The sequence below is a fragment of the Manacus vitellinus genome, unplaced genomic scaffold, assembly GCF_001715985.3.
Source record: "Manacus vitellinus isolate BGI_N305 unplaced genomic scaffold, ASM171598v3 scaffold_105_pilon, whole genome shotgun sequence".
In the NCBI taxonomy this organism is placed as follows: Eukaryota; Metazoa; Chordata; class Aves; order Passeriformes; family Pipridae; genus Manacus; species Manacus vitellinus.
Genome location: NW_021938824.1, coordinates 226,058 through 251,694, shown reverse-complemented (window position 1 = coordinate 251,694; position 25,637 = coordinate 226,058). Strand labels below are relative to the sequence as shown.

Here is a 25,637-nt window from a genome sequence, read left to right as displayed (position 1 = left end):
CCCGGTGTGTGCCTGCGGCGTCTGCAGGGCTGAGTCCTTGCATTTATGGCATTTTACAGAGGTATATTATGTTGGGGGGGAATAGGGGCAGGTTTTAGGCATTTTCGAGTGCCCCAGTTCTCCAGTAAGATTTGCTCTCTACAGCTCCCTGAAAGGAGGTTGCAGTGAGGTGGGTGTTGGTCTCCTCTGCCGCGTCTCAAGTGAAAGGACAAGAGGAAACAGCCTCAAGTTGTGCCAGGGGAGGTTCAGATTAGATATTGGAAGAAAGGTTTTTCACTGAATGAGTAGTCAGGTCGTGGAATGTGTTCACAGTTGGACTGAATGATCTTGAAGGTCTCTTCCAGACTTGATGATCCTGTGCTACACAAGACTGGCATTTTTAGCTGTCAGTGTGGAAGGCCTTGGGATAGTTTTGTCATGTACAAACATAAAATCAACGGTGCTGGTTGAGATGTTACAGCTCCAAGTGTTTCAGGGTCTTGAAACACTTCAGTGCTCAGCCGATGAGCAGAGGGTACAATTTATGTCCTTTTTGTGCTTCCAGAAGCCTGGGGTGCCTCTTCAAGGGTAAGATTTGGTCTGGTTTTTGGTAGACTGTGGTGATAAGAAGGTCTGTGAACACATGATGTATTACACAGAGATGACACTCACATGCTTATCTGAGGTGTTCATAGCAGCACAGATCTCTGCTAAAGGATGTTTAACAGTGGAAGCAAAGGAAGTCTGAATCTTCCTGTCCTGGGGAAAGGATGTGGACCTGTTAGAGCAGGTGCAGAGGAGGCCATGGAGATGATCTGGGGGCTGGAGCCCCTCTGCTCTGGAGCCAGGCTGGGAGAGCTGGGACTGTTCACCTGGAGAAGAGAAGGCTCTGGAAAGACCTTAGAGCCCCTTCCAGGGCCTAAAGGCAGCTTATGAAAAGGAGGGAGAGGGAGTTTTTATACAGGCAGAGTGTGACAGGGAAAATGGTTTTAAACTGACAGAGGATGGGGTTAGACTGGATGTTAGGAAGAAACGCTTGGCTGTGAGGGTGGAGGGGCCCTGGCACAGGTTGCCCAGAGAAGCTGTGGCTGCCCCATCCCTGGAAGTGTCCAAGACCAGGTTGGATGGGGCTTGGAGCAACCTGGGCTAGTGGAGGGTGTCCCTGCCATGGCAGGGGGTGGGACTGGATGAGCTTTACAATCCCTTCCAACCCAAACCATTCCATGATTCTGTGAAAGGTTTAGAGTCGATAAATGTGGAGGAGGGAGTTTGGGAGCACAGGACAGTCTGTGCTGGGGGAGTTTGGGAGCACAGGACAGTCTGTGCTGGGGGAGTTTGGGAGCACAGGACAGTCTGTGCTGGGGGAGTTTGGGAGCACAGGACAGTCTGTGCTGGGGGAGTTTGGGAGCACAGGACAGTCTGTGCTGGGGGAGTTTGGGAGCACAGGACAGTCTGTGCTGGGGGAGCTCCATCTGGGCAGGGGTAGCAGGGACAGGATCTGATTTCAGAGCAGGAGGCCGTGTCCCACCACCCCTCTGCAGGGGTCTGCAGCCACTTGCAGTGCCTGTAAGCAGTGCTGTGCTGGCCCCCAGTCCTGCTGGTGGTTCCCAGTTCCCAGGCACACCTCAGGCACCTCAACCGCCGGTTGTTTCCCAGTTCCCAGGGATGCAACAAGGAGCCCCTGCACAGCAGCAGCTCATGCAGAACTACTACCAGCAGCAGCAGCAGCAGCAGCAGCAGCTGATGGCCCAGCAGGCAGCCATGCAGCAGAAGACAGTGGCAGCAGCTCAGCAGAAACAACAGAGCCCGGCCCAGGCCCAGCCCAGCACGGCCCAACCTGCACAGCCACAGGAGCAGGTGGGAGAGCCTGGGGGAAGGGATGGGGCACTGGGATCTGGGGAGAGCCTGGGGGAAGGGATGGGGCACTGGGATCTGGGGAGAGCCCTGTGGGAAGGAACGGGGCAGTGGGATTTGGGGCACTAGCAGGCGCTCCTCTGCCAGGTCCTGTATGCTGGGTATATGCCACATCCAGCTCTTTTTGGACCCACAGAGCCCAGGCAGTAAGTGCCAGGGGAGAATTACATTGGATATTGGGAGAATTGCTTCACCCAAAGGGTTGTCCAGCCCTGGCACAGCTGCCCAGGGCAATGGTGGAGTCCCCATCCCTGGAGGGATTTAAGAGACACGTGGATGTGGCACTTGGGGACGTGGGTTAGTGGTGACCTTGGCAGTGCTGGGGAGCGGTTGGATTTGATGACCTTAGAGAGCTTTTCCAACCCAAACCATTCCATGATTCAGGAGCCTGCTGGCCCCAGTGTGTTCATACTGACGTGTCAGCACTGACCTTGCTGCCTCAGAGATGTGCAGTTGCTTGGATTTCTTTTTCCAATGGTATGCTGGACTCCAGAGTTGTGCTCTGGGTCCACAGAAAGAAGATGAGTAATGGATGAGTAAAAGCAAATGAGAAGATCTAAGTGGCTGCTTAATGCAGCTTCTCTCCATCCCTACCCTGTCACGTTGCCACAGAAGGCATGTGAGAAACTCTCTTAAAAATTAGTTGTACTTAACACATCAGGATGGGCACCAGGCACAAGGAATTACTTTAGGTAACTCCTTGTTTGGAAAAGTTCTGTCTGATGTTCAGAGGAAGGCACAAAACAGCTTCCTGGCTGTTTCCAGCATTGAGATAACTTTTTAATGAATGCTATGGGAAGGAGACCTTTCAAAGGAGACTTTTGAAAGCACCGTGTCTAAAAATAAATAGATCAATCATCCGCTTTACTAATCATCTGAAAGTGCATCCAAAATAAATGCTCTTTACTTGATGGAAAATATGGCCTTGTGCAGGAGGAACCAGCAGCTGCCCACAGGGAGGGGCAGGAGCCTGGAGCCAAAGTGCTCTGCAGAGCTTGTGGGGGGAACCTGTGCCTTTTGTTTCCATTCCTGTGCAATCTGATCCACTCCTTCTGGTTTGGGGAGCTCAGAGGAGTGTCCCTAACTCTAGGGGTGTGTTGGGAGGAAAGCATGGCCAGCAGGCAGGAGGGAGCAGCCCTGTTACTGTGCTGTGCCAGGCTGCAGGGGTACAACAAACAGTATCTGATAACAACCTGCTTCGGGTACTTATCCCTGGAAGTGCTCAGGGCCAGGCTGGACAGGGCTTGGAGCAACCTGGGCTTGTGAGTGGCATCACTACCCGTGGCAGGGGGTTGGAACAAGATGATCTTTAAGGTCTTTTCCAGCCCAAACTATTCCATGACTCTGTTCCACACTGTTGGAGCCCAGGCTGAGGGTCACTCTGTGCTTGCTGTTCGTGAGTTGCCAATGAATTAATCTCTCCAGTGGTTCCTTTGAAGTGACACCAGGAATTCATTTGACTAATCAGCTCCATCAGCCCTGACCTGGGCAGTGCTGGGGGAGCAGTTTGCTCTGCTCCCTGATGTGCTTCAGGGCTCTGCTATGTCCCCCCCTTGCTGTTGCATTTTCAGCCCTAAGCTGGTGCTGTGAGTGGGGGACACTTGGAGCTGTTGTGTTCCTGCTCTTGTTCCTGTTCTGCTGAATGACCCAGGGCAGGTCAGTTTATTGAAGTTGGTGGGAGATTTTCAGCATGTGCAGACAGGTTTTGAGTGAGGCCCATTATTACCCTGTTCCTTTTAGAGCAGAAGTGCCTGAAATGGAGCATTGAATCAGGAGCTTTGCTGTGATTTGCTAGCACGAGAACAGCCTTAATTTTATTAAATCAGCTGGCTTGAAAATGAGCCTTATTCCCCTGGTAGGCTGATCAGAATGGACACATCTGGACACTTCCACTCCTGCAGTCAGGAGGGAAAAACAGTGGTTGGCTCATTTGAAAAATGATAGTGAGGCCTGGTCTCTGCAGAGCAGAGTCTCTGAGCAGAAGATACCAAACCAGGACCTGTCAAAACCTTTTCACGTTGGGTGATTTCAGCTTAATAAACTCTGCCTTCACTTCTCTGGTGATTTCAGTGATGCCTTTTTATCTCTCAGCACCAAATGTCCTGTTCTGCAGTGACCTACATAGTGGGATGAGGTGGGTGACCAGGAGAGGCAGGTCAGGGACTGGGTCTGCCAGAAATGCAGAGGAAAAGCAGGAGAGCTCACCATTGTTTGCCTTGTCCTGCTGAGGTTCAGCACCACCCTGGGGGTGTAACTTTCCTGTTGCCCTCTTAGGTCTTTCCAAGTGCTTCATCTTGGTTGGAAATGGCCTGGGAACAGGGAGCCAGGCAGGGGAGGTGACATGCACAGCTTGCTGCTCCTTGCATTCCAGTTTTCCTGCTTTAAATCCAACCATGATACCTCACTGACAGACAGACTGAAAAACCACACAATCAGAAGTGATGCTGTTGTTTATCACTACAAAACCATATTTGAAGTATTTATGGGTTTGTGAGTGTAACACAAGACTGAGGCAATGGAAAAATAAGATCAATGTGAGGAAACCCCTTTCAGTTTCCAAGGGGTTTGTAGGTGGGCTGTCTTGGCTCACACCTAAACCAAACATGCCTGGTTTTCTCCTCCAGATTTTAATGATAAATGGTGCTCCTGTGGTCTTTTGTTTTCTTTTTTTTTTCCTTCCCCTTAAGAGAAAGTTTTTTGCACAAGATTTCTGCACAAATCTTCCCCCCCTTAGGGATTTGGTCCCAGTCACACATTACCTGCTGAAGGCAGTGCTGCCCTTCACCAAATCCCCATTCCCTGTGTCCCCATGAGAAGCCTCCTGTGCACTGTGGTCTGATTTCTTGTTTTACCTCTGCTCTGGATCTCTGCCCCTTTGCCTGTGAGCGAGTTTGAGCCCAGCCAGCCTTTAACAGATGCTGATGGAGGCTTTGCCTCCAGAGCTGCACCACAGCAAGGGGAGAAAGTCTCTGCCTGTGGAACCGTGGTAATCCTGAACGACTGCAAAGCAGCAAATCCCCCCCGCCACGACTCTCCTGCGTGTCTGTTTGTCCCCTCCAGCCGTCCCCAGCCTGTCCTCCAGCACGGCCCTGCTTTCCCCTCGAGGCTGCAGCTCCCCAGCGAGGCCGCCCTGCTCTGCTCTCTCCCCAGGCCCAGGCCCAGCTGAGGCAGCAGCAGCAGGCTCAGAGCAGCCCGTCTCCCACGGCCCAGGGGCAGAAGCTGGGCTCCCTGACCCCGCCGTCGTCGCCCAAGGCGCAGCGCGCGGGGCACCGCCGCATCCTCAGCGACGTCACCCACAGCGCCGTGTTCGGCGTCCCCGCCAGCAAGTCCACCCAGCTCCTACAGGCAGCGGCCGCCGAGGCCAGCCTCAACAAGTCCAAGTAGGTACTGGGGATGTGGCCTCAGAGGGCAGGGAGGGGGCTGGGGAGCCTCTGGTTGCCTCTGAGGCCTCTGAGGCCTCTGAGATGGAGGCGGGCACAAACCTCTGAGGGCTGAACGAGTCTTTGCCTTCCCAAGAAACCAGCTCAGGGCTTGGCAGAACATTGCTGAAAAACTTGCCAAGAAGTCCTTCTGGGGGGTTCCACACCCTCCCAAAGCCCAGGGCCTTCCCATGGATCAGCCGGTGTCATTTCAGCTGTTCCCCAGTAGCCCTGGTGCACTCCTCACGCTTCCTGCTTGGCATCAGTGCTTCCTGGGAGTTGGACTTGATGATCCTGGAGGTCTTTTCCAACCTTAATGATTCTGTAATTCCCCAGGAGTACTTGCCAGGTCACTTTTGTAGTATCTGCAGGCAAGAAACCTTCACCTGAGCACTGCAGGTGATTGTTTCTAAGGGGATGCTTGTTTTAACCCCTGAGACCAGGATGCTCATCCAGCTGAGGAGCAGCTCAGGCTAAACTGTTCCCGAATTTCTGGGCATGCAAGTGCAGCAACTGGTGCTGAGTGTTTCAGTTAGGAAGTAATTACAATGCAGTAGCTTGGAGCAGCTGGTAGTGCTGGCCAGAGGATTTCAGATGGGTTATTAATGACTTGTTTGGTTGGGGTGATCACATCCAGATCTGCTTCCACCACACCCTCGGGCTCCCCAAGGACCTCTCAGCAGAATGTCTACAACCCACCCGACGTGTCCACGTGGAACCCGTTTGATGATGATAACTTCTCCAAGCTCACAGCTGAGGAGCTGCTGAACAAGGACTTTGCAAAGCTGGGTGATGGTAGGTCCGTGGGGATGGTTTAACTTCCTGCTCTGGGAAGGGAATGGTGATGCTTTGGTCCAGTGTTCCTTAGGTGCTCCTTATTACAGTGATCCTCCTTCCCACTTCCCTTCTGTTTGTTCAGCAGTTCAGTGTACCTCAAAGGCAGAGGTACCAGCTGCTTTTACACTGGCCCTGCTCAGTTGTCTGTAGAAACTGTAGCTTAAACTTTGCTTCATCTGCAAGTTGGAATTTGCAGGAAGGGGCTTAAGTCACACACTGAAATAGTGTCCTAACCAATATAGATAAGCAGCCTGCTTTCAGAATGGAAGTTTTTCCCCTAACTCAGTGTCTGGCATTTCAGGGAAAGCTCCAGAGAAGGTGGGCAGTTCCACAGAGAACCTGATTCCAGGTTTCCAGCCGGCTTCGTCTGCAGCCCAGGCGGACGCGTTCGGGGGCTCCTCCTTCACCGCCGGGTCAGGTGAGTGTGTGAACATGAACTGCAGGAAAACAGCAGCTCTTGGTCATGATCTCTTTGAAAGGGAAGTAAAACTGATATCAACTGAGCTGGGCCTTGGCACCAAGAGCTGTAGGGAATAGGTTGGCACTGCAGGAGAAAGGAAAGGGGTGTGTGTCCTTGTCACAGGTGGGTGGCAGAGGCAGGAGGCACTGCCTGTAGGCAGAGGTGAGGAAAGAAACTAAGTGAGCCCCTTAAGTTCACAAGAAAGCTCCTTAGGGTGTTGGAGTTCCATGGAGCTCATAATTAGAGGTAAAACATGTTTTGTGCACTGAGGGAATTGGCCTCGGAGATGTTGGTCGGACACGCTGGAGCTGTCGAGCTGTTGGAAGGAGGAGAGGAGCAGGGATAGGAATGTCTCTGCTGCAGAAGGAGGCTGGCAGGGATGAGTGAGCAGGGAAAGTCCTCAGAGGACAGCACAGTCTCATAATTGACATGTGAAATGACGAAGGCAGTGAGTTCTGCACTGGCTGTGCTGTGTGGGTCCAGAGGCCCCGAGTCCTTGGCTGGTCTGAGGGGTTACTCTGCAGAGGCCTCTGCGTGTGGGACCTTGTCTGGGGTCTCCTTTGGTCCTTGGGTCCCAAGGTTTTGCCCTGAGCAGCCCAAAAACCTCAGTGAGTGCTGCTGCTTGTTTGTAGTTGTTCAGCATCAGCTCTCACTGAGTGCAGCCCAGACCTGCCAAGCACAGTGTAGGAAAGCTGCTTCAGGAGCTCCAAATGCCAGTGATCCTCTCCCTGCCTTGGGCAGCCCTTGTTACTGGTGACAAATGCAGCTGTTTGATGCCTCCCCATGAGAGCAAAACAGCCCTTGGTGAGAGGAGTCTGGGAAGAGGCTGAAGAATCCTTTGTGGGGCAAGAAGTGACAGATCCATTTACACTTACTTCTGTTTATAAAAGGAGCTTCAGAGGAGCTTGTAACTGACCTTGGTACTGTCGGCTCTTACCTGAGAGTGAAGGAGTTAAGTCCGTGGAACAGGAGCACTCTGGGGAGTTGCTTTCTGCGTTTGTCCAGCTGTGAGCAATTTATGGTGTTCCATCAGCCTTTGTGGAGGGGTGTTGAGCAGCAGCAGCCCCAGACTCAGCTGTAATGTACCTTCTGAAAGCCTGAGGAGCCTCTGCACGTTCTGGGCTTTCCAGTCACTGTTCTGTGTTCAGTTCTTTCAGTGGCTGTCTTTGAAATGTGCCCTCGACTCTCCTGTCCTGAGCTTTGCACAGGAAGGTGTCTTGGAAACCTCGGTGCTGGGCTGGACCCTTCCAGCCCTCCTCTTTCTTTCCTCAAACAGGAGTCTCTCCAGGCCTGTCTGGTACAAGATGCTGCATCTTTTATTGCAGACACAGAGGCCTGACGTGGGCTGTGTATCCTCTGCTGAGGCTTTTCACCTTTTGTGCTGCTGTGAAGGGAGATAACAGGCCTTCCCTGCCAGGGAGTGGTTTGAGATCTGTTGGTTAAAGTGTGTTGGAGAGCTACATGGTAATAGCTGTTTGGTTTTGTTGTTTGGTTTTTTAGTCTTTTCACTGGCAACATAAACTGGATTTGAGTGTGTGTGTGTTGTTCTGTCAGGCTGTTGTTGGGCTCTGACACTGAGCTGTGCCTGTGCTGAGACTGCTCGATGCCTTCTGCTTTCCTCTTCTCTCTTTCACTCTGCCTTTTCTCTTCCTTTTCTCTCCCAGCTGAAAAAACGAAAGACATTCTGAGTTTGGACTCTAGCCCTCCTCTTCTGACTGTGCCTGATCCTTTCATTCCTCTCCCGTTGTCCGACACGCCAGGTAACAGAGCAGAGTTTGTGGAGGGGGGCAGAGTCTTGGGCTTGGTTTTGTCCTCCTAATGTTCTGGTTCTGTTTCCAGGCACCCTGAGATCCTGGGCTCAGCCAGTGGGGCTGGGCACTGACAGGCTCAGCTGAGCTGGGGGCAGTGCTGATGTGTGTGCTTGGTTTTCCTGGCAGACCCCAGGGTTGTCTCCTTGTTCCTGATGCCAGTGTTGGTGTCTTTAAAGGTTCAGTATTCAAAGGCTGGAGCACCTCTCCTAGGAGGAAAAACTGAAAGCTGGGGGAAGAGAAGAGAAGGCTCTGGGGAGACCTGAGAGCCCTTTCCAGGGCCTAAAGGGACTCCAAGAGAGCTGGAGAGGGACTGGGGACAAGGGCCTGGAGGGACAGGACAAGGGGGAATGGCTTCCCACTGCCAGAGGGCAGGGTTAGATGGGAGATTGGGAAGGAATTCCTCTCTCTGAGGATGGGGAGGCCCTGGCACAGGTTGCCCAGAGAAGCTGTGGCTGCCCCATCCCTGGAAGTGTCCAAGGCCAGGTTGGACAGGGTTTGGAGCAACCTGGGCTAGTGGAAGGTGTCCCTGTCCATGGCAGGGGGTTGGAACTGGATGAGCTTTACAATCCCTTCCAACCCAAACCATTCCATGATTCTGTGAAAAATAACCATCAGGTAATTAATCACCTCCTCTGACCTAAGCTCTTTTCAAATTGGTCTCCAGCTTTGAAATTGTAGGTTTTATTGTTGCTAATCCTTCTTTCCTGGGAGAGTCCATGTTTCTTTGGCTTCCACAGTCTGCTACCAATTCGTGCATCATGTGAAGCACAAGTTACATGTGACCTTTTCTGATTTGGCAAAGTTTTCTGGTGCAGTTGGTGCTATTTCCATTTCCTTTGCAGTGCTGCTTCTGTCTTTCCTCTGTGCACATTTCTGCCTGCAGCAGCCAACACTTTTTAGCACAAGATTATGTAAGTGCTTAGGAGCTTATTTGCAAATTGGTGGGATTTGGAAAATGGGAATGTTTTTATCTTGGAGTCTCTCTAAGCCCTCCAGTGACTGTGTGTGACAGGTCCCTTGTCACTGAGCCCCAGACAAGTGCTCGTGGCAGCTCCCACCCTTGTCCTTAGCCCAGGCTGGGGATCACTGGGGCTGTGACCCAAACCAAAATGTGTTTGTGAAGGTGGCATCTCTTCATGGAGAGCTGAGCAATTCAGGAGAAAAATAAATCCCTTTTTGTCCATAAGTCTGTGGAACTTGCTTCCTTCTGGTGGATGCTCAAAGAGCATGAGGAGTGTGGCTTGGTCCAAAAGGGATTTTACATAAATGCTGCAGTTTGAGGGTAGAAGGAACTTGGAGGCTTTGTCCCCTGTGTGGGCACGTGCCAGGAGTGACCTGCCCAGCTGTGACTTGAAAAGAGCCCACAGGAGGCACCTGACTGCACATTTTCCTTCCCCCCTGAAATGCCATTGGAAATGTTGTTTTTCCTGGTTGAAGTCTGTCACCCAGACCGTGTAATTCCCTGCCAGCACCATTCCCAGCTCTCACAGTTGCACCCCAGGACGTTTTCCTTGCTGCCTGTTGCGTTTCCACGGAGCACAGCCCCAGGGAGCAGCAGGTGAGCTCCAGCTGGGGGAGCTCTGGAATTCTCTGTGGCAGAGGAACCCTGTGGAGGAGTTGCCTGCCAGCCCTGCCCTTGGGGGCAGCTCATCAGAGCAGCAGTTGGTGCAGTTCCTGTGGTGCCAGGCTGCTCAGCCCACAGGGCTGGCCCTGCCTGGCTGTGCTTGTGCTCTCTTGCTGCTCTCCCCGTGTCTGGTCCCGTTGAGCTCAGTGGATCCCCTTCCCTGGGGCCAAGGGGATGCAGGAGATGTGGCTGTGTTGGCTTCCTGCAGGTTCCTGCCAAGGCATCTCTCGTTTGTTTTTCACCTTTTAACATAAAACTTGAGGCCAGGAGCTCATAAGTGTTTTCAAGGGCCACATCTGTGGACTTACCCTTAGCTTTCAAAACCAAGAGGGTTTTGCCTGCACTTGTAAATTCAACAGAAAAGATAAAAATCCTGGGATTGGACTCAGGTTTTGAGTCTGTGTCTGTCACGTAGGACAGAGTCCTCTTTGTTCTTCTGTGTTACCTGTGCAGAACCATCTCCCAGCACAGAGGGGGGTGTGCTGACTGCAGGTGAACAGGAGTTTTAGTGGTGCCCTGTGAGTCAGCAGAGCTGGGAGTGACTCCAGTCTCCCAGTTGCACCTCACCTCCAGTTGCACAACATCTCCAGCTGCACCTCACCAAGCTGCCTCAGTTCTTTGCAGGAGCAGCTGAATTTCTTGGAATGCTTACTGAATATTTCCTTTCATTTGGAGTATTTTTATTCCTGAGAAAACCTTGATAATAGTGAATGTCCTTGCTTTGAAAACATTTTACCTTAGTCTTTATAGGCTGGGAGGATGGACAGCCCTTGCAGAAGTTCCAGTGTGAGCCCTCACCCTGTGCTGGCAAGGGCAGTGTTGTTGAGGAGGGCTTTCAGTACCCAGGTGAGGTTTTATTGGGTGTTTTCCCTGTTTGTCACACAGAGCCAGCTCTGGGAGTTCTCTGCCCTCCAGACCTGCAGCAGCTGAAGGACTGGCTAAGGCTCAGCTGCTTTTTCTGCCTAAAGCACAGCCCTGCTCCCTGTGGCACCTGGAGGTGTGGGTGGCATCACTTGGGTGTTGGCCAGAGCCCTCCTGGGCCTCTCCCCTTCCCTCTGCGTGCTCAGAAGGACAGATGTCATCGGGGGCAGTGGGATGGTTTTCAGTGTGTTCCTCCTCCTCCAGTGTGGACTGGCTGCAATTCTTAATGGAATTGTAACTAGTGAGAGGAGCTGGCAAGGGGGATGTGAAAATATGGTAAAACATCTGTTAAAATAAGGAGGAATTAAATATTCATGCTGAAAACATTTTTCCTTGTGTATGTGCAGGAAAATGAGCCAAGTTGTTCTTAATGAGCTTATTGCAGGAGTCAGCACTGACTAATCCTAATGGAGTGTTGATCAGTGGTGACTCTGCGTGGGGCCACTGAGTGTCTGTGCCCAGGAATAGAGCTCCTGGAGCTCAGGGGGCTGCTCTTTGCAGAAGGTGTTCTGGAGGAATTCAACTGAGTTATGCACCTGAAATTAAGCTCAGTTCAGGACAAGTCTCTGTCCTTGAGGTTTCACTCCCTGAGTGGTCCCAAGTCTGGGATTTCTAAACCTGCTTTGCAGAGCTTTGACTGAGAGGTTTGACCCAGAGCCCCTGGTGCTGCTGCTCTGGCCCATGTCCCTTATTTCCCACTGCAGTTGGAGTGTTAAATGCTGTCCTGACATGGTTACCCACGTCAGCCATCCATTAGATGAGGTTTCACACACATCCTTTTGACTTCAAAAGCATCTGCTCACATCAAGATTTTGATAAGTGCTGGCTGGGCCCAGGGAAATGCCCTCTGAGATACTGCTAAAACTGTCCCTTTCAGTTGTTTGGGGTTGGTTGGTTTGGGGTGGAAGGGGCGTCTCCTCCTTGTCTTATTTCCAGATAAACTCCGTGTCAGTACTGAGTTCAGTGCTGCTGTGGCACCAGGAGTCAATCTTTTTCACCCCTTTTTTAACAGAGCTTTGATCATTCTCTGTGAATTCACACAACCCTTTCCTCCCTGCAGTAATTCAGCATCAGCTGCAGCTGAGAGACAGACATGTCTGTGGTGGAGGGACTGACTTGTTTGAGGAGCAGCAGCACCAACCAGCCTCTGCCATGTTGTCTTGCCCTTAAAAAATACAAGCTGAGAGGAATTCCACATCCAGCACAGCTCAGAAACCATGCAGGGATAGCTGGGGAGGATGCCCAGGCCAGGGAAGGACGTCTGTGCCAGCTGGGCACACACTGAACTCTTGGTTTTCATGGAAGGGCAAACACTGTTGCTTAGTGTCACGTTGGGGTTCTCCAAAGCCTTTAAACAGCACTTTAGGGATGATGTTTGCCTTCTGTTCCTTACAAATGCTCATGGACTGGTGTGTTTCCACGTTACCCTGAGGATGCTCATCAGGGTAAGGAAGTAGATGTCCTGCAGTGCAACCTCCAAACAAAACATGCCCACACCCCTGCCCTGATCTAGAGATTTGGTCAGCCCTGGTAACCATTCCTGCTCAAAATGGAATTGGCTTCAAAAGGCAGAGTTTTAAGCAAAGAAATGACTCTTCTCACTGTGTTGAATGTGTGGCCTTCAGGAGCCTCAGGAGCTGGGCCCCAGCTTTGTCCCAGGGCAGCCCAGAGAGCTGGGGGGAGGGTCAGGCTTTTGCAATGGTTGAAGAGCTGGAAGTGGGACAGAATTGTGAAGTGTTGAGATGAGGGTGCTGGAAGTGGCAGTTTGTGGCACCTGGAAGCACAAGCTGGGACTGAAAGCACCGACAGCCTTGTCAAAACACACGAGTTCAGCTGCTGTGACAGGGCCACTGTTACTAATGCAGGAGGGTCTTTTATTTCGTGGCACAAAATACTTGATGAGATGTTTTTAATCAGCATAACTCTGCCCCAGGCCCATAAATTCTGATAACTGGGTGCCCATCTATGTCAGAGTGTTCACAGCAACTGTAACAAAAACTGTATTTCCAATGAGAATTTATTTGTCCCAAGATGACATGTTGAGATAAAGTAATTACAGACATGCACAGCCACATATTGGTGTGTACTAATGATCTGAGTTTGCATCTTGAGTTGGGAAGATGCAAAAGGGCAGTTACTCATCTGGGAACTTGATGGATTAATTGCTGCATTAACTGAGAGGACAGTATGGTGTTGTGGTGATTTGGGGCCAACAGACCTTGGGAATCACAACTAAATGGGTGTAAACAGCATCTAGTGTTGTTCTGCCAGGGCTTTGAGCTTGATCTAAGGGGGTATAATTTATTATTTTACAAATATTTGAGATCCTGAGTGTGAAACTAAAATTACTTGATTTTGATTTCTTAAGGAGCCACTGTTAAATGTTGTCCAGTTATCCTCCATGGTGTTTACAAAGTCCTGTGTATTTGGAGCATTCCAGTTGCCTTTATTCAGCTTCTCTTCCTGTTTGTGCTCTGTAAGAAACAATCCCATTTCACAGCAAGCCCATTAGGAAAATTAAACTCCAGTGCCTTCCTTGGTCAGCCCAAGTCCTCTGCTGAATAACATTCAGGGCCTCCTCTAATCTGTAGCAGTGGCTCAGTCAGGAGGCAGAAACGTCCCCAGTGCCTGATCCCTGCCCACGGGGTGATTGCCCTCCTGCCCCCAGCACAGCTCACCCAGCAGCAGTTTTACAACCTTGTCTTTGTTTCCCAGTTGCCACCCGAGGAAAAGGACTCTGCTGTGTCCTCTCTTGAGCTGTCTTTCCCTTTGCTCTCCCTCCAGTCCTGCAGTGAGTAACAGCCTTGCTGTGTGTGGTGCTGCTGCCCCTCCTTGCCTTGGAGATGGTGCATCTTGCTCAGTGTGTTCTCAGCTCGGGGCACATTTTTGCCTCCCTTCCCTCTTTAACTTGCAAGTTTCTCAGGAATCTTTTTTCTCTCTAATAGCCTGCTCTGACTATAAGCCCATTTGCCTCCCTCTTCTCTTAATTTATATTTTTTCCTAACTCTAGTCCTTCTTAAAGTGCTTTTTGCATTTTCTTTGTTGCTTCAGGGGTGTGTGGCCCCCAATAACTGCAGCATGTCAGTGGAGAGTCTGGAGTGGTGGTGTTGCAGATGCAAAGTCTGTGCAAACTGACTGATGGTGACCCTCAGTCAGACCTGTGCATGTGGTAGAACAGGGATCTGAAGACACAGGGCAGCATTTTCTCAGTGGATGGTCCAAAGCTGTGCTTCTCAACCACTGCATGGCGTTTGAACGTGTTTGCTTGTTCCAAGATACGAATCCATAGTTAATTCAGTGGCTTCATTTCCTTCTTATGTTGGTACAAATCAAAGGAAAGGCTCTTGCTTTCATTCCTGGAGGAAGTGATTTAATTTTCCAGTCCCTGAAGCCACCAGCATGAGGCATTTGGGGGTCCTCCACACCCCTTAGCTGTAAAATCTTGCTTTGCTTTGTCTGCAGAGTTCTCCTTGCTCTGACAGGAAACAATCTGGCACTTCTTACTGTGAGGAGCATGGAACTTGGGAAGAACATGAAATATTCATCCAAAGGCTGCAGTGTGTGGCTGGGCTTTACCTCTGGAGAGGGTTGATGGGGCACTTTCTAATCCCTCTGTGTGCTTCTAAGCTCAGACACCTTCTCAAGGCTTGCTAATGCCCTGCTTGCCCAGCCCTGCTCCTCACTGGGGCTGCACAGCCCTGGCAGGGCTGGAAATGGGCATGGCAGAAAATCCAACAGCAAAGGAAACACCCCTGGCCAGCTTCTCCTGAACCTGGGACAGGGTCGGTTCCTGTGGCCTGGGAAGCATCTGGCAGGTTTTTGGGAGGCTGACTGAGGATGTCTCCAAGAGGCAGCTCCATGTGGGAACACAGTTGTAGGTTAAAGCTCACCTTTCCCAGCTGATGAAAGCCCATCCTGGGAGCTCTCCAGGAGCTGTATGAGATCAAACACCTTTGTGTGGGGTTACATTGTCTTAACCTTGTTTATCCTCGGGCTTATTCGTGTGTCTGCGTGGGAATGATCTGCATTTGTCTCTTGGATTTGAGGCAGAGGCACCTGTGATACTCCAAACCCCCGAGTTTCCCTGCATGGTGATTGATACAGATGGTGTTGTCCTGTCACCCTCCACTCTGAGCTTCATCCATGCACAGAACTGGTTGTGTTGAGTCCTGAAACTGCAGCATCGAGGGAATTACTCTTATTTCTTGTTCCATTGCTGTTTGCTGCATCTTTGCCATCATGACCTCTCCTAAAACCACCCTGGGGTTGTGCCCACACACCTGAGGAGTCAACAGAAACTGGGGCTGTAGTGGCAGAACATCTCTCTTGGTTTCTTTCCCCCCAGTGCTGGTTTCCCCCCCAGGAGTGCTGGTTCCCCCAGCAGAAGGTGTGTGTGAGGATGGCAGGAGGGAGGGGATGTTCCTGCCCAAGGTGTGTGTGAGGATGGCAGGAGGGAGGGGATATTCCAGAGCAGTCCCTGCCCAGGCTGTCACCCACATCTCTCTGCCAAGGCAGGAATGTGCCCCGTGCTGGGGCTCTGCCCGTGGAGTCTGTTCTGCAGCTGGTGGGCACTTTGTGCACATGTGACTGGCACTGCTGTCTTTGCACAGGTCACAGGAACGAGAGTAATTATCTCAGTTTTCTTTCTTTACTCACTCTGGTCCCTGCTGGCTTCTCCTCATCTCAGCCAGGACTCCACGTGCAGGTGGAGCAGCTTTTCCCTTGGAAACTAAAGGGAATTCCCTGGGTGGCAGGACCCAAGCTGCAATTCATTGTCACCAGGGATTGTGACAATCTTTCCAGATGTGGCTGTGGTTAAACTGCAGCTGCCCGTGTTTGTGCCCAGGGAAGGAGCAGGAGGTCCCTCCCATGCTGGAGCTGTGGGGAAGCAGAGCTGGAGCTGGGCTTGTTTGGCACTGCAGAGGCACGAGGTGTTCTGGGCTTGGGCATCTGCTGTGGGTTCAGAAAACCTTGCTTTAGCAAGGGTGTTTTTATAAGCATGTTGTGCTGAGGAGAGCAGCCCTCACTCCTGTGGAGAAGGAATTCCTGCTGATTAACACAGATGGATTTCACTGGGAATTCTCTAACCTTTCCTTTGCTCCTTGTTGAAGGTGAAGTTCACACCACTTAACAAAACTGTTCCTTTACTTCATCTCTTACTCCTACAGGTTAGTACAAGATGCAACACAGCCCAGAAACCAGGGAATGAACTGCTGGGCCTCAAGATAGGCTGAGGCACTTGGTTTTTGTTACTTTACTTCCTTTCCCATCTCTCCTGCCACCTTCTTGTTTTTGTTGGACTCCTCAGCCTCACTCAAAAGGGATAAAAGTTCCTTTTAATTGTGCACTGAGGGCTGCAGTGGCTGCCTGAAGCAGCATGGACAGCTCAGCACCAGCAGTGCAGGAAGCAGAGAAGGAGATCTCATGAGACAAGTAACAAAATCAGACAAAGAACCACTGACAGCCTAAAGCTTTGCTTAAAACCAGCTGGGCCTGGGGGACAGGAGGGAAGGTGAACCTGTAGGGAGAAGAGCATGTTTGTTCTTGTGATTTGTGTGTGGTTCAGAAGCGTGGCTGAGCTCACCAGGCAGCTCCAGTGCCTGCCCAGGGGCAGTGCCACTGTGCCACTGTGCCACAGGGACAGTCTGTGCTGTGAGACAGGAGGACACTGCTGAGATGGGAGGGGGAGGAGGGAGAATTCCAGGAGCAGGACCCTTGGGAATGGGATGAGGAAGGAATGAGTGCTGGCTGTGTGGGTTTGAAGGTGCAGGTTGGTGCAGTGCCCTGGGAGGAGCTGGGCACTGACAGCCTTGGGCAGGGTCTGCTCTGAGCTGGGCTGTTCCCTCCCCTGTCCCTGTCCCCGCGGCTCCTTCCCGGGTTGTTTTCCCAGCACACCGTGACCATTCCACCCTCCTGGCCCCCCTTGGACAGCATTAACACCTCCCTGTCGCCAAGCCCCTGCTCCCAAGCCTCTCCCCTCATCCCAGGGAAAAGCCCCTCTTGGTGCCACAGAAGCCAGGGATGGTTCCCTCTGCACTTGGAGGGACTTTGGCAACTCCACCTTTTAAAATGGAGTGTTCCTCACAGAGGTGGGAGGGGTTCAGACACATTAAGGCTGCTGTTCCCATCAGGCTTTTCCTTTCAGCTGACCTTTTTCAGGCCTTTCATGATCCAACAGCTGCCTCTTGGGCTGATTTTTAGGTTTCCCTCCCCTCCTGGTTGCTTTAGTGTGTTGGCTTGTGAAGGTTTTCATGGGGAGTAGAATTTGTCCTGCTTTGAATAAGCAGTTCCAAAGCCTCCAGGTTATTTTATTATTTCTATAGGGCAATAAAAGCCATGGGTATTATTACCATATATATAACGGTGCAACTTCAGCTTTCCTTTGGTGTTCTCAGCATGGTAAGTCTTTTATAGAGCAGGATTCCTGTGCTTTTGTGCAGTTGTGAGCATGTTTTCTTTGGATAATAAATAATTACACCAGCCTTTGAACTCAAGAATTAAAATATACATGTAACAGTTTTGTAACTTTCTAATGTTAGATTATAAATGGGAGTAATTTCAACAAGTTGAAATGGCCAGATTTGTCCATGTGGAGCAAATGTTATCAGAGCTGTTCTACTGCAGGTGATTACTTCTAGTAAGTCCTGACATTGTTCTTTATCCTCTTGTTCTGTGCAGCACCCCTTGTGAAAGCTGAGTAATTAATCTGGTTATTGCAAACCTGGTTAGTGATTGGGAAATCACTCATCCACCTGATGAATAACTGAGATTAACTTCTTGCCCAGGTGATCTGGGTGTCTCTGTGTGAGGGATAATGGGAGCCTCAGGAGTTGTGCTGCTGAGAGTGTCTGATTTAAATCTGAGAGTGAAGTAACTGCCTGGTGACTGGGCAGCTCTGTGACCCCAGGGCGGGTGCTGAGGGCTGGAGCTGGAGGGTCTCCATCTCTGGTTTTGCTCCAGCTCTGAAGGGCTCTGAGGTTCCCTTCCTGAGCAGAGCTGTGGCTCTCATGCCTGAGCTGGTCATCTCTGCTGTTTCTTCTCATTAGATGAAGACTAACAAAGGAATCCCCAGCATAGGAAGGGGAGAGGGGGGAGAATTGTTTAAATTTGGGCTTCAGTGGGTCATGTTAAGGTTCTGGGTATGGGGTTAAGCTCCTTGGGGAGAGCAGCACCCAGAGGGGGAGGACATTCTCACCTGCCTTAGGTGACCTGGCCACTGGAGAGCAGCTGCCCTCTGTGTGTCTCATACTGGGGGACAAACTTTTCAGTGGGGCCTGTTGTGAAAGGACAAGAGATGATGGTGTTAAACTGAAGGACGGTTGATTTTGATTAGATAAAAGAGAGAATTTTTTTACAATGAGGGTGGGGAGGCCCTGGCACAGGCTCCCAGAGAAGCTGTGGCTGCCCCATCCCTGGAAGTGTCCAAGGCCAGGTTGGAGCACCCTGGGCTAGTGGCAGGTGTCCCTGCCCATAGCAGGAACTGGACTGGATGAACTTAAAGGTCCCTCCCAGCCCATCCCATCCCAGAGCATCCTTCCTGTCCTGGGATATCCATCCCATCCCAGCCCATCCCATCCCAGGATCCTGTGCTGGAGCCATTCGCTCCCAGTGGTTCAGATGCTCCTGAGGCTGCCACGTGAGCCCTGGACTGAGCACCTCATTAATGTTGTCTTTTCTTTTTCTGTTTTTTTGCTTTTTCTCTCTGTTGCCTCCCTTGCTCCTTCTCCTGCTTAACCCAGAAAAACTGATTGAGGGACTCAAATCTCCTGAGCCTGCACTGCTGCTCCCCGACCTGCTGCCCCTCGCTGACCCCTTCGGCAGCACGGCCGACGCTGGCAATGGTAACCACACACCCAGGGCCTCCCCTGGGCCTGGCCTGGCCTGGCCTGGCCTGCATGGTAACTCCACAGGCACCCCCCAGCTCCCAAACCAGCCCCTGCTGCTGGTGAAACACGTGCAGGAACTTGTGGGTTGTGCTGAGACAGATCTGCCTTTTCTCCATGAGGTGAACACCTGAGGAGTGAAGGTTTGGTGTCTGTGTCTGGAATCCAGGGGTACTGATCTGGCACAGCAACGTGGCACAGCTGTGCCTTGTGTGTTCTCTTGGTAGAAGAAAGTTAATTGTTGATTGAAGGGGAAATGCCAAAAATCCCTCCCCTTCTGGTCAAGACTTTGTGTTCAAGCACAGCCCGGGCACTGAGCTGGTCTGTCTCTCCATGGACCCTCAGCAGCAGGAGGAGGAAGGACAGCATTCCCTAGGCCTGGGGAATGCTGGGAATAATATGCTAGGCGGCTGTGAGCCTGGATGCAGGAGGCATCAGGCAGGACTAAGATTCTGGAGCGTTGCAGAATCCTGTTTTCATCTACTTGCCAAATAATTGCAGGCTCAGTGGCTGCCATCAGCTGATGGTGTGGGTTGGGGTCCCAGCCGGGGTCCCTTGGCCAGCTGGCTGCAACCTGTGGCTTGGAATAGAGAGGAAGGAAATGAGTCACTGTAACAGTAAAACTTCTGCTCCCTTTTGCAATTTTTGGCAGTTGTCTGAATGCTCTTAGATAATGATCCTGCAAATCACAGACGCACACGCTGCTGTGAAAACAGAAATGGTCATTAATCTCTCTTAGGTTGACCAGTTAGGCCATTTCTGCTTCTAGCATTTGGGTGCATCCTTGTCCTTTAATTTAATGTGATCATTGCCTTGCTGTTGGTCCCTGAGGAAACCCAGACAGTCACTGCATGTGGCTGCTGTGGCAGGTACCTGCCATGGCTCTCCCCTCCCTTTGGGGTTTCTGTAAACCAAATCTTTGCATCCAGCCTTTGTAAACATCTCCTGTTGTTTACATGATGGGTGAGATGGATACTGGGGATTGGGCCTTCCAGTGAGATGTCAAGTTCCAAAACTTTGTCACCTCCCTGTTGGCTCTGCAATCCTTGCTCCATTGGCCCCTTAAATGGGAACAAAGATCCCACATCTTGGCTTTTTACAGGCTTAACTGGGACCATGCTAAGGGCTCCAAGGCAGGTGTTTTAATGCCCTGTTACTCCTGTTGCAAGGGGACTCTGTCATGGTCAGGGTTCTCCTTTTCCTGGACAAGGATCTTGTGGATATTTGCCCAGCCCCAAGTCTCCTGCTTGGCTGCAGGGCAGGTGTTATTAACCTGCTGTTCTGTGCTCTGGGTGTTTCAAATTGGGCTTGCATAAATTAAAACAAATAAATAAACTCAAATAAAGACTCACCCCCAGCAAACACTGATGAGTTACAGTCTTCCCTTGTGATTAAATTGATTAAATTAACGTTGGACTCCAGCCTCCTGTGCTGACACAAATTACAGGGTCACTAAGGGCTTCAGACAGCTGCTGCCTCAGCTCCTACTTCTGCCTGTCCTTGCAAACTAACCTCTGGCTTCTCCCCTGCTGTGCCCCCTGGAAGGCAAACCCGACGTGGCAGTGGAGAGCCTGATCCCGGGGCTGGAGGCGCCGCTGCCCCAGCGCCTCGTGTCCCACAGCGAGTCGGTCGCCTCCACCAGGACAGGTTGGTGGGGCAGATGGGCTGGGGCCAGGGGGGCTGGCAGCCAGGGAGCACTGGCTGTGCCCGTGGAAGTGTCTCCCTCTCACTGCTCTGCCCACCAGCAGGAGCTGGGCCTGCCCTGTGTCCCGCGAGGGGTTCTGGGTGGTTCCTCCAAGGTCCATGTCACTGGTCTGCCTGTGAGGAATGGTTGGACCTCAGGGAAGGGCTCTTCCCCCAGAGGGTGGCTGGGCACTGAACTGGCTCCCCAGGGTTTGGGCACAGCACCAAGGCTGCCAGAGCTCCAGGAGCATTTGGACAGCGCCCTCAGGCACGGGGTGGGATTGTTGGGGTGTTTGTGCATGGCCAGGAGTTGGACTGGATGATCCTTGTGGGTCCCATCCCGCTCAGGACATTCCATGGCTCCCATGGACATTCCCTGAGCCCTCATCACAGACCTGTAGGTGCTGGAGCATCACTCCCACGAGCTGCTTTAGGACTGATTGCTGTCCCAGGGAGGATGGCCACAGCCAGTTCCTGCCCCTTTCTCACCATACAGGCCTTGAGCAGGCCACTCTTCACAGCAGATGGACTTGAGCTCTTCTCAGAGGTCTCTGAAAACAGGCAGTTTATGTCTGGTTTGCAGCTCTCCCCTCCCTGCACAGCCCCCCTTGAACTTGTCCCTGTGGGACTTCCTTGTCTGTTCAGCTTCAGAGGGCAGGGCATCCCAGAGGAGGTGGGAAATGTTTCTGGAGGTGTTGGGCCCCTCTGCCCTCACTGAAGGGAATGTTTTCCATCACAAGAAATGGCTTGGATTGAAACTCTGCTCTAAGTGTGTGTGAATGGGAATGTGGGAATGTGAGCCTAACACTCTTTGTGTCCTGTTCAATGCTTCCTTGGGATGCTCACCTGGATCCAGACTCTCTCACTGGGGAAGACTCTCTGCTTGACTGTTCTCTGCTCTCTAACCCTGCTGCTGATCTCCTGGATGAGTTTGCTCCTGTAGCTTTTGCAGCTCAGCCTCACAAAGGTAAAGTGGCCCCTTGCTCTGCCCTGAGCCCTCCTTCTGTGTGGGCTGGAGCTGATGTAAAGCAAAGCTTGTACTGGTTTGCACAGGCAGGGACTGGTTTACACAGGCAGATGCTCTGCCCCATGTTCTGGTGGTGGTTTCTTTTCTTTCCCCCAAGCCACTGTTTTGTTTTCTTCCCAAACTTAGAATGTACACTGAAGTACTAAGGGAAAAAGCATAAAGTGTTCAGCTTGACTGTAAAGACAGGGTTTGTCAAAGTAGGTGACATTTCCCATGGAAGAGGGAAGGGAGTTCCCCAGCAGAAGGGATCCAGCAGGCATGAAGGGTGGGCTCTGTGTGCAGCCCTTCCTCAGGGAATGCACTCTGCTTTTGCTTTTCCACATGGGATTTAGCCTGGTTTTATGCTAAATGACTAAATCTGGAAGGGAGCCTGATAATCATCTGTCCCAGGGTTTTGAATCAAAAGGTGGGGTTTTTGGAGTTGCCATCCCAGGCACATGACTGAGCTCTTCCAGCTCTAGAGAATGTTTTCCTTGCCAGAGGATATCAGGAGAAGTTCTGGAGTCAGACTGCAGTGTCCCAGCAGACACACAGGAGAGCCCAGGTGCAATGTCCAGCTGAGAAAGGGAACAGTGTCCTGGGAGCACAAAGCAGAGGGAAGAGGAGAAGCAAAGCATCTGTGTGGTGATCCCAGGAGGTCAGGCCAGCCCTGGCAGTGCAGCAGTGCTGGGCAGTGATCACAGCTCTGCTCTCTGGCCATTGCTAAACAAGACTTGGGGGACCCTGGAGCTGGGGCAGAGCTCACATGGCTTTTCTTTTTCCCAAGCTGAAATCCAGGCCCTCTCCACGGCTGGAGCAGGGGCACAGGAATGCTGTGAGGAGCTGTCAGCTGGAGTGGGGTGTGCACAGGACCTTCTCCTGCTCTGGCCCATCCCTGTCCTGGGCTGGAGCAGCTCTGAGAAGGGCCTGTGTCCCCTGGGGACAGTGACAGGGGCTGGGGGCTGACTCACCTAAGCCAGGCTTGCAGGGAATATTGGATGATACCCGGGTGGGAGGGAAAGCCTGGACTTCTGGGCTATTTATTGCCTTGAAAAGAGAGGCCCAGAGCAGCAGTGCTGATTTCTGGGTGCCCCTTGGTGCTGGGTTGTGCTCAGCTCCTTTGGTGAGTATCCCTATAGCAATAGAAACGATCTGTCCTCAGAGGAATTGCTGTGAAAACAGTCTGTAATCAATTTTTACACTTGATGGCACTTCAGAATGAGTTTGTGTGTTCCACAGAGCTTTTGGGTTAAACAAGCAGTTGTTCTAATTGCTCAGTGCTGTAATACACTTCTGGGCCACTTTATTTTGTGTAAATGGCTTGAGCTGTGTGTGGAGCAGTTCCTGCTCCCTCCTGGAACACAGCAAAGCCCAAACGTTGTTGGTGTGGCTTAATGAGAAAATGAATTAACAGGCTCCTGTGGGGCCCTCCCAGGCTGCCCTGCTGTTTCCTCTGGGATGGGAAAGGATCATGTTTGAGGAGAACATGAGGCTCTGTTAGCACAGGAGAGGGGGTGAGGGGGCAAGTTATTAAAATAACTTCCAGAACTAATTTATGGCTTGTTTTCAACCCCTGATTCTCTAGCTCTGGGTGTGGTTATTAACTGTGCATCAGTCTCAGTCCTTGATTTGTTTATCCAGTCCTGGTGGGGATGATGTGAAACCCCCCTGGGGCAGGAGCTGCTGTCCCTGGGCACCATCAGCCTGTGGAGCTGCAGCTCTGCCTGTTCCCAGTGGGACCAGGAGGGCTGGAAGAGCAGCCCTGCTCCCAGCAGGGTCTGGTGCTGCAGCCATTCCACAGGATCCTTCCTCTGTCCATCACTGGGCTGTTTGTTGGCCTTGGAATTCATGCTCAGCCTTCAGGGTGCCTGAATTTGCCTTTGCTGGTTCAGCCCTGAGCTCTGTGTGTGAGGGGGAGGGTTTTTCTCCTGCCGGTGACACTGAGCTGAGCTCCAGTGCTTTCGGAGGGGTTGTACCAAGCAGGGACACTCTCCAGCCTTTCCCTCTCCTCAGGATAGGGCAGAGCTGAGCTGTGCTCCTTCAGCACCTCGTGCAGCACCTCTGGGGCTGGGAGCAGCTGGGGGTGTAAATGCCCTGGAAAAGGGATGCTTACAGAGGCTCCTGGGTAGGTTGGGAAGAGCCACAAACAAATCTCTCCAGGGACAGAGTGATGACAAGATGAGACTTCCTGTTAGGATGAAGCACCTTTGTGTGTTTGACTCTTGGCACTGCTCTCCTGGAACATTTTAAGGAAGGGCTGAACGTGCCATGGTCTGGTTAGGATGTGGTGTTCAATCATAGGTTGGACTTGAGGTCTTCTCCAGCCTAACTCAATCTGTGATCTGAGGTTTGTCCTTCCTGGGTCTGATCCTCCAGGGCACAGTGTAGTTCCACAAGTGGTTTCTTGCATTAGCCAACCCCAAACCTGTTAACATCTTTGTCAGCTCTGGGTAAAGAGCTTTTTTTCCCCAGTAGGAGTCCAACAGGAATGTTCCTGTTCTGTGAAAACCATCAGCTTGTGCGTGTCCTTGCTGGGCTTTTCACGCAGGAATTGAGGAGCAGATTTTGGAAGGTATTTTAGGTGTCTGAAGTGACAAGCAGTGATGCACAGTGAGTGAGGGAGCCTCTGAAGGTACATAATTGCCTGATAAGGTGGATAAATGTTTCATCTCCTCTGGAGATGGTTGAAAGTGCCTCCCACCAAGTGTGGAGCTGTGGCTGACGTGGTTTGAAATCAGTGGATTTATCTCCCAGAGCTGCTTGAGGGGCCTTTAAATCTGGTTACATTTTCAGGTGTGTAAACTCCTTGGAAATCTGACTTGATGTTCACTTGCTGTTTTAGTGCCGTGGGTGAACGCTCATGGGTTTGTCTCAGAGATGATGGGAATTTCTTCTCTGTGTTCTTTTTTTCCCAGCCCTTTTCCTCTCCCTGTGCTTGAGAGCTGGGAGCCAGAGAGCCAGACTGTGCTCTCAGACCATGCTAATGGCAAAGAACACCTTCAGTCCTTGGGAGTTTAACCCCAGGCCTCTGCCACAGCTCTGAACTCTCCAGCTGAGCCTTCAGACTGGCCAGATTTTGTTCTGGCTCTTGTGACTTGGCTTCGTTTGGTTTGGTTTTATCCCCTCTACTTCTGTATTTAATTGGCTCTCCACCTTCTTACCCAGACTTACCAACTTTATTTCACCTTTTAAATGAAACTCCTGCTTCTGAACCCTGTTTCTGAAAACATAGAGATGTTCTAACCCTTCCTGGCAATGCTAACCAGCCTCTCTGCTGTCTTTGCTTCTTTACTCTCTTTCTCTTCTATGCTGCAGAAGATACTAACCTGATATCAGGCTTTGATGCTCCTGAGGGCTCTGAAAAAGTGACAGAAGATGAGTTTGACCCAATTCCAGTGTTGATATCCAAAAATTCACAAGGTAAGCCAGGATGTGGGGGTGAAAAAGGGAAGGAGAAAAGGAAAACAGTGAACATATAAATTAGTTCTGGGGCAGTGGTGCTGCAGCAGGTGTGACTAGTCCAAACCCTAAACTGTAGATACATCAGTGTGGTATTTAGGGAACTTAGTCTGTCTCTGAGATACGCTGGCCTTGAAATTTCTGTAGGTTCTCTGTTTGGGAGAGGATTCCATGTCCAAAAAGATAAGAAATGCAAGGATTTCAGATCCCATGAGGTCATTGCTCCCAGCCTGCCAGGAGAGCACAGACACCTCTTGCTGAGGTGCTGGGAGAACTCTGCTCTCCCATGTTCCCATTTGCTGTCCAGGCCAATAAAGGAGATCCTTTGGCTTTTGAGTGAGCTTGGCATGAGGAACAACAAACGGGCTGATGATGATGATAATGATCCTTTATAATCCCAAAACTCCTGCTGAAATTGGGGCTTTTTCAAAGGTGCTTGTGGGAACTGAGTGTGAGGTTTGGTTGATGGTCCCCACCTCCTTTGAAGGGCTCTGAGCAGGAGAGTCTGTGGGACTTCAGACCGTGGTGTCCCCTCAGTTGAGGAGCTCTTGGCCAGCACTTCCAGCCTCACACAGGGCTATGGAGGAGCAGCAGCACTTTTGGCTTAAAGCCACAACAGTGCTGTGTTTTTAGCTCTTCAG

The 25,637-nt window shown here is 51.4% G+C and overlaps 1 protein-coding gene across 1 annotated transcript in view; it reads left to right on the top strand.

Moving 5' to 3' along the window:
- Window positions 1-25,637, top strand: part of AAK1 (AP2 associated kinase 1) — a 77,011-nt gene that overhangs the window by 37,816 nt on the left and 13,558 nt on the right. Inside the window, exons 11-19 of the mRNA XM_029963909.1 lie at window positions 1,636-1,836; window positions 5,044-5,273; window positions 5,950-6,107; window positions 6,451-6,567; window positions 8,274-8,369; window positions 18,705-18,806; window positions 20,394-20,495; window positions 21,388-21,498; window positions 24,853-24,957. Coding sequence (XP_029819769.1) covers window positions 1,636-1,836; window positions 5,044-5,273; window positions 5,950-6,107; window positions 6,451-6,567; window positions 8,274-8,369; window positions 18,705-18,806; window positions 20,394-20,495; window positions 21,388-21,498; window positions 24,853-24,957 — 1,222 coding nt within the window. The remainder of the gene's footprint in view (window positions 1-1,635; window positions 1,837-5,043; window positions 5,274-5,949; window positions 6,108-6,450; window positions 6,568-8,273; window positions 8,370-18,704; window positions 18,807-20,393; window positions 20,496-21,387; window positions 21,499-24,852; window positions 24,958-25,637) is intronic.